At 39.7% G+C, this 12,020-nt stretch overlaps 1 protein-coding gene across 1 annotated transcript in view; it reads right to left on the bottom strand.

Moving 5' to 3' along the window:
- The window catches only part of LOC132401564 (ras-related protein Rab-3C-like), a 113,738-nt gene that overhangs the window by 97,965 nt on the left and 3,753 nt on the right, over window positions 1-12,020 (bottom strand). Inside the window, exon 2 of the mRNA XM_059983581.1 lies at window positions 1,111-1,338. Coding sequence (XP_059839564.1) covers window positions 1,111-1,338 — 228 coding nt within the window. The remainder of the gene's footprint in view (window positions 1-1,110; window positions 1,339-12,020) is intronic.

The raw sequence follows: 12,020 nt of genomic DNA, 5'->3' as shown, positions 1-12,020 counted from the left end.
CATCCTTGTAAATCTCCTCTGCACCCTTTCTATGGTTTCCACGTCCTTCCTGTAGTGAGGCGACCAGAATTGAGCACAGTACTCCAAGTGGGGTCTGAACAGGGTCCTATATAGCTGCAATATTACCTCTCGGCTCTTAAACTCAGTCCCACGGTTGATGAAGGCCAATGCACCATATGCCTTCTTAACCACAGAATCAACCTGCACAGCAGCTTTGAGTGTCCTATGGATTTGGACCCCAAGATCCCTCTGATCCTCCACACTGCCAAGAGTTTTACCATTAATACTATATTCTGCCATCATGCTTTTCATGAAATTGTTTTCCTCATATACATAAATAATTTCCATCAGATCCCCAAAATAATTTCCTTGCTTGCTACTTTTTAAGACAGTGAATTTTAGGTCTGAATGCTTGATAAAATCTTACATTAATTTTCATGTTCCTCCTGTAGGCATATCTTCACGTCCCAAGAAAGAATTTTACTTTAACGGTTCAATAAATCCATACCAAATAGCCTAAATTTAAATACCTTACTGAGTGTATTGGGTATTCTACAGTGACTTGTCCTCCCAACAAATTTTGTAAGTTTAAACCAAAAAGGCTGATTCAGTAATGTCCAGAATATTCGTAACTTTTAGTTTCATTATATTCCATAAAAAGGAAGTAAAATATTAATGTTAGTAGAATTATATACAACTTAGCAGCATTTAAAAGGCTATCAAATGTCAGTGAGAAGTTGAAAAGGAATCAGCAGAACTAGAGCTCTTCCCCTTGCTACTGCATATTTTCTCTACTCTCCACTATATGCTTTCTCCAAACCTTAACGCCTTAAGTCTTCACTTTCCTTCCAAAATGTCCACTGCTGAACTATCTCAGCTCCAGCTCAGCTATCAGAACCTCATAACATTGCCCCCTCAATGCCACAAAAGTGGCCACCTTCATAGTTACAGCAATTAAGAGTCACAAACACAATACTGAATATGACAACTTTCAATATTTCTTTTGCACACTAGCACTCAGAGTTAACTTATTAAACTATGCAAGGAGCGAAGCATTTTCTGTGTTTCAGCAATTCAGGGGAAAAATGATAAGACAAAAACATCACCTACCCAAATCTGCAACTTGACCCTTTTATCATTTCTGTAAACGGTCTTCACTTTAAAATCAATACCAACAGTACTAACGAAGGCTGATGTGAATGTGTCATCTGCATATCTGAAAAGGAAAGAAGTCTTTCCCACACTGCTGTTTCCAATTATGAGAAGTTTGAACATATAGTCAAAATTCTGATCTGATGCATCCTTCTGTCCATATCTTGAATCTGCGGCAGATGCCATCTAAAAAAAAGCAGATGAAATTGCAAACTATCAAAAAGTTGCTTAAGGAACATTCTGTAATGAAAACTACATTATAACTAGATGATAAAAATAACAGAGTGAGACAGCATATACGATCGGTATTCATCAAACAGTACTTCAGCCTGTGACTGAACTCTCTCTCTCTCCCCCCACCCCTCTCCCTCCCTCCCCTCCCCCTCCCTCTATAAGAAACTTTTCTCTGGGATATTGTATCTAATTTCCAGGCATCAGGGAGCAGCTATCAATATGCGGGAGACTCACAGAACTTCCGGGAGAGGTGGGATGTCTGTCTACTATATCTCCTTAACAGCACTTTTCAGACACTTATGAATCTATTTTAAAAACTTGCTTCATAAATATCCTTTCAACTCTTCCCTTAAAGCTTTGCCCTCTGGTATTTAATGCACCCATTCTGGGGGAAATGAAAGAAACTCACTACCTATCCTATCTATGCTCACCAACTCTTCAGAAAAAAACAGTCCAGGTTTATCCAACCTTTCTTTAGACAATATTTTCTCAAGACAACATCCTGATGAACCCCTTATGCATCTCTCCACAGCCTCTGCATCCTCCCTGTGAATGCAGTGATCTGAAATACACACAATACTCCAAATGGTACCTAACCAGAGAATCTGAATCAGGTATGTCACTGGCATATGTCGTGAAATATACTGTTTTGTGGCAGCAGTACATTGCAAGGCATAATATTTAAAAACTAAATTACAATAATATAAAGTACATATTTTTAAAAATCAAATTAATTAAGCAGTGAAAGAAAGTCAAAAAAAGTGATCTAGTGTCATTGTCCATTCAGAAATTTAAAATTGGTGGGGAAAAATCTGTTCCTAAAACATTGAGGAACTCTTCAGGCCCCTGTACCTCCTCCTGGATGGTAGCAATGCGAAGAGGGCATGTCCTGGGTGATAGGAGTCCTTCATGATGGATCCCACTTTTTTGAAGCATTACCTTTAGATGTCCTCAGTGCAGGGGAAGCCGAGGATGGAGCGAGCTGGCAGAGTTTACAACTTCCTGCAGTTTTTTCCAATCCTGTACAAAGGTCCCTCCGTAGCAGATGGTGATGCAACCAAGTAGAATGTTTTCCCATGTATGTGTATTTGTAGGAATTTGCGAGTCTTTGGCGGCATGCCAAGTCACCTCACTCTCCTCATGAAATTTAGCAATCAGTGTGCCTTCATTGAAATTGCATCAATATGCTAGGCCCAGGATAGATCACCAGAGATGTTGACAACAAGGAACTTGAAACTTCTCACCCTTTTCACTACTGATCCCTCAATGAGGACCGGTGTGTGTTCCCTTGACTTCCCCTTCCTGAAGTCCACAATCAATTCTCTGGTCTTACTGACATTGAGTGCAAAGTTGTTGTTGCGTCACCACTTAACCAGCTGATCTATTTCACTCCTGTGCACCTCCTCCTCACCACCTGAAATTCTACCAACAATAGTTGTGTCATTTGCAAATTTATAAATGGCATTTGAGCTTTGCCTAGCCACACAGTTGTGGCTATATAGAGAATAAAGTGGTAGGCTCAAAACACATCCTTTGAGGTGCATCAGTGTAGATTGTCCGTGAGGAGTAGATGTTATTTCTGATCTGCACTGATTGTGGTCTCCTGGTGAGGAAGTCAAGGATCCAGTTGCAGAGGGAAGTGCAGAGGCTCAGGTTTTGCAGCTTGTTTATTAGTACTCAGGGTATAACGGTGTTGAATGCTGAGCTGTAATCAATAAACAGCAGCCTGACTTTTGTCCAGGTGATCCAAAGCCAAGTGGAGAACCAATGAGATTACATCTGCTGCAGACTTATTGTGGTGATAGGCAAATTGCACCAGGTCCAGGTCCTTTTTTAGGTGGGAGTTGATTCTGGCCATTACTAACTTCACAAAGCACTTCATCACAGTAGATGTGAATACAACTGGGTGACAGTCATTGAGATAGCTCAGCCTTCTCTTCTTGGGCACTGGTATGATTGCCTTCCTTTTGAAGCAGGTGGGAACTTCTGTCTGCACCAGTGAGAGATTGAAGATGTCCTTCAACACACCCACCATTTGATTGGCACAGGTTTTCAGAGCCCTATCAGGTACACCATCAAGGCTTGACATCTTGAAAGGGCTCACCCTCATGAAAGATGTTCTGACAACGACCACTGATACAGAGATTACAGGGTCACCAGATTCTGCAGGGGTTCGCAGTTTATACAGCTGCAAAATGTCTTCCCTACACTTCTACTCCACGTCCCAACTGATTAAGACAATACACCCTTATCAGCATCCTATCTGCTAATGTTGCCACTTTCAGGGACCTATGAGCTTCCACCCCATCAGTGTTCTCAATTGTCCTGTCATTCACTCTTAGTTTGACCTTCCAAAGTGAAACAGTTCACACTTGTCCAGATTAAACTTTACCTACTATTTTTCTGCCCATACTTCCTACTGTTCCATACCCTGCTCTATCCTTTCACAACTTTCCTCACTTTCCACAACTCCACCATACTTCCTATAATCTGCAAAGTTACTAATAAGACCACCTCCACTTTCATCCAGATCATTTACATACATCACAAACTGAAGTCCCAGCTCTAATCCCTATAGAATACCACTGGTCATAGATCTCCTTTCAGAATAATACCCCTCTACCACTATCCTCCATCTTCTACGACTAAGCAAATTTTGCATCCATTCTATTAAGACATCATGGATCCAATGTGTGTTAACCTTCTGGATCTGCCTACTATGCGGGACCATGTTGAATGCTTTACTTGTACTAAAGTTCAAAGTAAATTTATTATTGAAGTACATATATGTCACTTTATGCAACCCTGGGAGTCATTTTCTTGAGGACTTATAGAGTAAATCCAAAAAATACAATAGAAACCATCTGCACCCAACAGAACAGGCAAACAACCAGTAAGCAAATGAAAACAAACTGTGCAAATACAAAAAGGAATAAAGCAAGAAATAATAATAATTACAACTAAATAAACAAAAAATATCGAGAGCATGAGATGAAGAGTGCTTGAAAGTGAGTTCATAGGTTGTGGAAACAGTTCAGTGATGAGGCGAGTGAAGTTGAGTGAAATTATCCCCTCTGGTTCAAGAGCCTGATGTTGAGGGGTAATAACTGTTCCTGAACCTGGAGGTGTGGTTCCTGAGACACTTGGACCTTCTTTCTGATGGCAGTAATGAGTAGAGAGCACAGTGAGAAGGGTGTTACCTGTGATGGACTGGGCTACATCCATTATTTTTTGAAATATTTTCTGTTCAAGCATGGAGATGTTCAAGTATGGTGTGGAGATGTATCCATGGAGATCAGGCTTGATGCAACCAGTCAATATACTCTCCACTATATATCTATATAAGTTGATTGAAGTTTTACACATCATGCCAAAACTTTGCAAACTTCTGAGGAAGTAAAGGCACTGTCGTGCTTTCTTCTAATAGCACTTACATGCTGGACCCAGGACAGATCCTCTGAAATGATAACACCAAGGAATTTAAAGTTGCTGATTCTCTTCACGTCTGGTCCTCCAATGAGGACTGGCTCATGGATCTCCAGTTTCCTCCTCCCAAAGTCAATAATCAGCTCCTTGGTCTTGCTGACATTGAGTGAAAAGTTGATTTTGTGGCATCACTCAACCAGATTTTCGGTTTCCCTTCTATATGCTGATTCGTCATCACCTTTAACTTAGCCAACATCAGTGGGGTCATCAGCAAACTTAAATATGGCATTTGAGCATTTCATCTGTCCTTCACAATCATAAGTGTAGAGCAAGTAGAGAATGGGGCTAAGCATACAGCCTTGTCACGCACTTGTGCTGATGGAAATTTTGGAGAAGATGTTTTTGCCAATCCGAACTGACAGGGGTCTGCAACTAAGGAAAGCAAGGATCCAATGCACAAAGAGTTATCGAGGTCTAGATCTTGAAGCTTATTGTTTAGTTTTGAGGGGATGGTAGAATTGAATGCTGAGTTGTAGTCGATGAAGAACATCCTGATGTATGCAACTTCACTGTCCAATGTTCTTGTGTTGAGTGAAGAGCCTATGAAATGGCATCTACTGTGGATCTGTGGTGATGATGGGCAAATTGGAGTGGATATGAAGCACTTCATCACAGTGAATGTTAGTGTTACTGGACGATAGTCATTGAGGCAGGTTACCATGTTCATCTTAGGCACTGGTATAACTGAAGCTTGCTTGAAGCAAATGGGTACCTCTGACTGTCAAAGAGGTTAAAGAAATTGGTAAACACTCCAGCCAGTTGATCAGTTCTGGTCTTTAGTACTTGGTCAGGTACCCTAGCTAGGCTGGAGCCTTTCTGTGGGTTCACCCTCCTAAAGGATGCTCTCACATTGGCCTCAGAGACTGAAATCACAGGATGAACAGTGACTGTGGGAGTTTGTGAAGGTTCCTCCATGTTTTGATGGTCAAAGTGAGCATAGAAGGCATTTAGCTCATCTGGCAGCAAAGCTTTGTTGTCACCTATGTTTGCTTGGATTTGTTTTGGAAGAGGTAATTGCATTCAAGCCCTGCAACAGCTGTTGAGCATTCTTCAGTGATTCAGAATTGCCACTTCGCATGTGAGATGGCTTTCAGGAGATTGTACCTGGACCTGTTGTATCCCACTTGGTCACCAGATCTGGCCCTCTGCAGGTTGCAGATCTCATGGGTCATCCAAGGCCTTTGGCTGGGGAAATATAATATTTCTGTGAACACACACTTGTCTACAAGAAACGGCCTACCCTGATGCCTTTCAAATCATAAAGTCCATGACAACTGTGGTGCACTAATTCAGATCCTCTGATGAGTCCTTGAACATGGCCCAATCCATCAACTTGAAGCCATTCCTCTGCCTCCCATAACCAGCTTTTTGTTGTCCTTATTGCTGGAGCTTTGCTGTTTAGTCACTGGCTGTATGCAGATAGGAGAAGGACAGCAGGTTTCCCAAAATGCCATCTCAACATGGAATGGTAAGCAGTGGTCGAATGTGTTGGAAACCATAGTGCTTCAGGTTAAATGGTGATGATAACTGTGCAGAGGTTTCTTCAAAGAAGCCTGATTGAAGACCCGACAATGATTTGAAAGACATCACGAAGGCTGCTTCTTGTTTGCTAATGGCAGCATTTAATATCTCGAATACCTGATCAACATCGGCCTTTGTCAGCATGTAAACTGCAGTCAGGATCATGGAGAACTTTCTTGTAAGTTGTGTGGTCAGCACTACTTATAAGATCTGGGGATCCAGGTCGGGAGAACAAGAATGTGACAAGACCACTGTGTCCAAACACCACAAACAATTTATCATGAAAAACAGTCTCCCAGCTTTTGCCTTCTCCGAACCAGCAGTCCAGTCTATCCTGTTTATTGAGAAGCCCTCAGATCTCACCAATGTATCTGACGTGTCTGAGTGAGCCATGTCCCCATGAAACACAGAAAGCAGCAATTTCTCATTTCCCTCTGATACAGCAAACTTGCTCTTAGGTTCTACACCAACTGTAAATTTGCTAACAAGATGCTGGGTAAAGGAAGTTTCATTCCCCTATGCTTCAGTCTGGCTTGGAGTTCTGTCCTCCTACCTCTCTTCAGGCCATCGCAATGTACTTTTGTCCACTTCAAGGTGCTGTACCTGCATGCACATGCTTGGGAGTTAAGTCCACTGAGTCTTTCAGAAGATTGTGAAATTTCTAGTTCCTTCAGATGGTTCAAAATTACGTTACTTTAAGGGAAATTACAGGCTGCTGATTGTAGTGAGAGCAGTTCAGAATTATATTTTGAAGTTTTCTAAGCTCCCTGCAACACATCAGCATGGTTCACCAGTGTCATCTGTCCGTGTATAAAGTCTGTGTATTCAACATCCATTACCCTACCCTTATCAATCGTTTTGTTACCAGCTCAAAACACTTAATAAAGTTTGTTACCCAAGATCTCCCTGAACAAATCTGTGCTGACTATCACTAATAGGTCCATGTATTTGAGATGTGAGTAAACCCTATCCCAACGAGTCTTTTCCAAGTACTCCCCTATCACTGATGCAAGTTCACTGGCCTATAAATGCTGAAATATCCCAAATTCCCTTTTTAGACAAATAAAAAACATTGGCTATTCTCCAATCCTCTGAGACAATGCCTGTAAATAAAGAAGGTACAAAGATCTTCAGCAAGGGCCCAGCAATTTTCTTCCTGCCTCTCTCAAAAGTTCTTCAAGAAACCCAGCACCACCTCCTCCTTCATATCAACATGTGCAAAAATATCCCTGATCTCTCTATCCTCCATGTACTTCTCACTGGTGAATATCATTACAAAATATTCATTTATAACCTTGCCCACTTTTTCTAGTCACGGGCTTTAATTCTCTCCTCTGTGTCTGAGTAGTTCTATGCTCCTCCTAGTTACCCTTCTGTTTTTAATATATAAAATGCCTTGGTATTTTCCTGAAAGCAATCTACCAAGGAGATTTTGTGACCCCTTTAAACCCTACTAATTCCCTGTTTTAAGGGACTAATTTCTGCATTCTTCATATTCCTCATTGTTCAGACTCAGCTTTATAGAAGTAACATATGCTTCCTTTCTTTTTGATTAAATTTGTATCATCTCCCATCATTCAAGAATCTCAAAACTTAACATCCTTTTATTTCTTTCTCACAGAAACTCATATAGAATTCTGTCCAGCTGGCCTTTGAACAACTCCCACACATCAGATGTGGACTTACTCAATACAAGTCAATTCTGATCTGTTCTCCCTAGTACCATTATAATTAGCCTTTTGCCAGTTTAGCCCTTTCCACTTGCTCTAATCCATATCTATCCAAACTTCCCAAATGCTCTTCTGTTGAAACTCCAAACAACAGGCCATGTTCATTTCCCAATTCAAGGCCTAATACAGTCATTTTATCAGCAAATAGTAGAATAATAACCACACTGCATTTTTAAAATAACTTTGTGCATAAATAAAAAACAATGCAAAACTATACGAGATCAGAATAACAATTACATCTCAAAATTGCTTAGCATCAGGAGGAACAGTACCACTGGCATTGTTCTGGTCTTGGCTGCCTTTTTTTCCACAACAATCTCTCTTTACTTGTGTGGAAACCATGGTGAATAACGCCATTACTGGGAGTTGCAAGCTAGTAAACAAAGGCAGGTGAACAAGTTCACAATCCCAGCTGAGGATTACCTTCAAAATTTAATGGTGCTGGTAGGCCACTTATTGAAATTCTTAACCTTTAAGATTATTTTCAAGAATCAGCAAGTGCCACAAGTGTATTTCACATGTCATTGAACTGATGCACAGTGGCAAGGTATCATATAGTTTTAAAAGGTTGTAGTAGTAGTTGATTAATTATAATTTCATTGTTGGTGTGATGTTAATACATTTCACTGTATTTGCGTTTACATTGAAAACTAAATTCATTTAACCTCTTAGGTACCTCAGTTGAATGAGAGCAGCCTGTTGACTGTTGTGTGCTTACTGTGGGCAACTGGGGATTCTAATAAAACTGTTTACAACTTTCTGATTCAACTTAATTCATGAGGTCAATGTCAGTCAACATTGGGCAGCTGAGAGTTGAATGCACAGAAAATGACTTGACCTGCGACGTTAAGAAATTCAGAATGAATTAAGGATCAAGGTGCAGTACAGTAGTTGGGAAAACTGAGGGAGATTTTCAGTTGATGCTCCAATGTTTGCATCAATGCATGTCACATTTTTTCAGCATATTGAGTAATGGTCATTAAATTTAATAGATGATGAACTGAATTAAATATATTGCCAAGAGATTCTTCAAGCATAGAACTTTACGTTTCAAATATTGTTGGAAATGTTAAAAATAAAAACATTACATTAACTTTAGCAATTTCCCTGGAATGCTGGCAAATTGTGTCTGTAAAATAATTTGATAACTGACATCTATTTCTTTAAAATATCACCTACTTAAAGTCAGAGAAATATACAGCACATAAGCAGGCATGTCAGTCCACCAAGACCATGCCAATTATCAACACACGCCCAACCGTAAGCTATTCTATATCCCCACATCCACATGCTATCAATTATCTAAACACTGGGGACAATTTAGAGTGTCCCAGTGTTAACCTACCTATCCACCCATTTTTGGGATGAAGAAGCAAAGCAAAAAAGCCAGAGGAAATCCACACATTCCTCCAACAGCATTGAGGTGGGGAGGTGGGGGTAATTCAGAATTGAACCTTGTAAGGTAGCAACACCAGCAAATACAGCACCACAGGAGGTGATCAAAACTGATTTTCTGTTGGCTCACCAGCACATGGCTTAAACCATTAGTAGGTTGATTATTAATAATGTTATTCAATTAACTTTTTATCCCTCTGTGGAAATTGTGATATTTTGTGTGAGAGAGAGTATCGTGAGGCAGCAAGTGGTGTTTCCCTAGTGTTCTGCATCAACTAAAGCAATGAGAAAACAGTAAAACAGAATTCTTAGATAGGGATTGCAACAGCTGAGTCATACTAGTTAGTATGTTCATTGTTCTTTGGTGTGCAAGTTCTCAACTGCTTATGTTCAAATTAGTGAATTGAGAAATTTAAAATCCAGTTTCCAAGGAACTGATGTATATCCTTAAATTGCATATAAATCAGTGAAGGATGAAATGAAATAAGTAATTACCAAAAACAAATCCTTAACTCACAAAAAAAGATGCAATAACTCCTGGCCCTTTTGCAGCTGTGTATGAATGAAGAAGAACAAGACAAGCTAATCCACCAACATCAAAGACTAGATAGAATTAAAACTGAGCAACAGTACGAGAATAACAAAAGGCCAGAACAAATGCAGAAAAATTGTCTTTTACCTATAGTATCCCAGTAGGCTAGCCCTGAGAAGGAGATGGTAGAGGTGCGAGAGAAAGAGAGAAGGAAGTCCCTTTCTCCATGTTTACCCTGAGATAATTCACAAAACTCAATGTTTCCAGAAAAATTCTATTTTCACATTACCAGCAAATTGTGCTCCTACACAGAAAGAAGTCCAACAACCAACTCCAGGATACTCCATTTCCAAACCAGTGCATATTCATGCCAATACTTTACAAATATTTATTAGCCACCAAAATTGTTTACAAATACCTATGTTGCTTCACTGCCCTCCAATATCATGACTTCTAAAAATTAAATCCAAATACTCTTATCTACCATAATGTTTATTCATTTATTGGTCTTTTACAACTATTTCTAAATCCAGAACATCTACATCCAAAAAAAACAGTGCAATGCATTGGTTCCATCAAATCAAATCAGTGAGAATTCTGCTGGCAGCCCACAAATGTCACCAGGCCTGCAGCACCAACCTGGCATGCCCACAACTCACTAACCATAACATATAGATCTTTGGAGTATGGGAGGAAACCAGAGCACCCAGAGGAAATCCACATGTTCACAGGGAGACCATATAAACTCTTCACAGATAACAGAGAGAATTGATCACCCACCTTACCGCCAGTGTTCTAAAGCTCTGCACTAACCCTTTGCTACTGTGCTACCCAATGTGATCCAATGGTGAAAAGATCGCAGTTATCCTTCATGGGGCTTAAGGGATACAAGCCTAAATCCTGCCAGTGCTCCAAGAATAATTTGACATCATGATGTAAAATAGACTAAGTGCATTTGATTGGTCTAGTTAACTTTTTGTCAGGGCATGGCAATAACAAATTTAGCTAACATCAATAGGATGGGTGCTCTTTTTAATTGGGGTTATATTAACCAGCCATATTATGTGAAAGAGGCACAACTCAATTTATTTTCATTCCTCAGTTCTTATTTGATCTTTTAATATGCTCATTAATTTCAGAAGCTTAGCAAGATGACAAATTATCTTGCTTCCAGCTTTTGACATCTTCAAAGTACAAAATGTCTTTCTGTACGATTACAAACATACACAGTTAAAACGCACTATAACTTTCTGTTCAAGGACAAGGACTTCTTTTAAAGAAAACAACCTCAATGACAAAGAAAGATTATTTTAATGATTTGAGTCTCTGAGAAGAAACTAATATGGTTCTGCAATGGGATCTTGGTGTCCAGAGTGTCACTGGACCCGGGCCTGGAAAATAGCCTGTTTTTCTCCTGTAATTCTAATTAAGCATTTTCCTAAAATATGCACTTAATTATCATTGTTTGTCATCTTCATGCCACAGAACCAACAACATGAGATTTCTGAGTATGTGCAACTTGACATACAAATTCCAAGGCTGCTTTCTGTTTTAATACTTTTGAAGAATTGATGCTGTTCTGCAGCTTTTTCCATTGTAAAGAAATAGATCAAATAGACAATTTAAAGATACTTTTAATACTAGTAAGTGCCCGTAAAGTATTACACCTAGTTGCATGCAGTGTAAAGCAATTCTTATTAATTAATGCTTAGCAAACTGATGAGGTACAGTAGCATATTAAGTTACAGACTGGTGTCCAAGTCTCTGACCTGAATGACTGATCAGAAACAAGTTTGAATCCAACTTTAACAACTGGAAAATGCAAATTCAGATAATTACACCGCCAAACTGGTTTGCTACTGTCTTTTAGGAAACCTGTCATCCTTGACTGCTATAGTTTATAATGTGACTATGGTTCATTCCAATGTAGGCAACTTTTAATTATCTTCTGAATTGGTGCAGCAGGGTAC

Source organism: Hypanus sabinus, chromosome 11 (genome assembly GCF_030144855.1).
Source record: "Hypanus sabinus isolate sHypSab1 chromosome 11, sHypSab1.hap1, whole genome shotgun sequence".
NCBI classification, from domain to species: Eukaryota; Metazoa; Chordata; class Chondrichthyes; order Myliobatiformes; family Dasyatidae; genus Hypanus; species Hypanus sabinus.
Note: the sequence above shows the minus strand (reverse complement) of the source record. Positions and strands in the feature narration are given on the sequence as shown.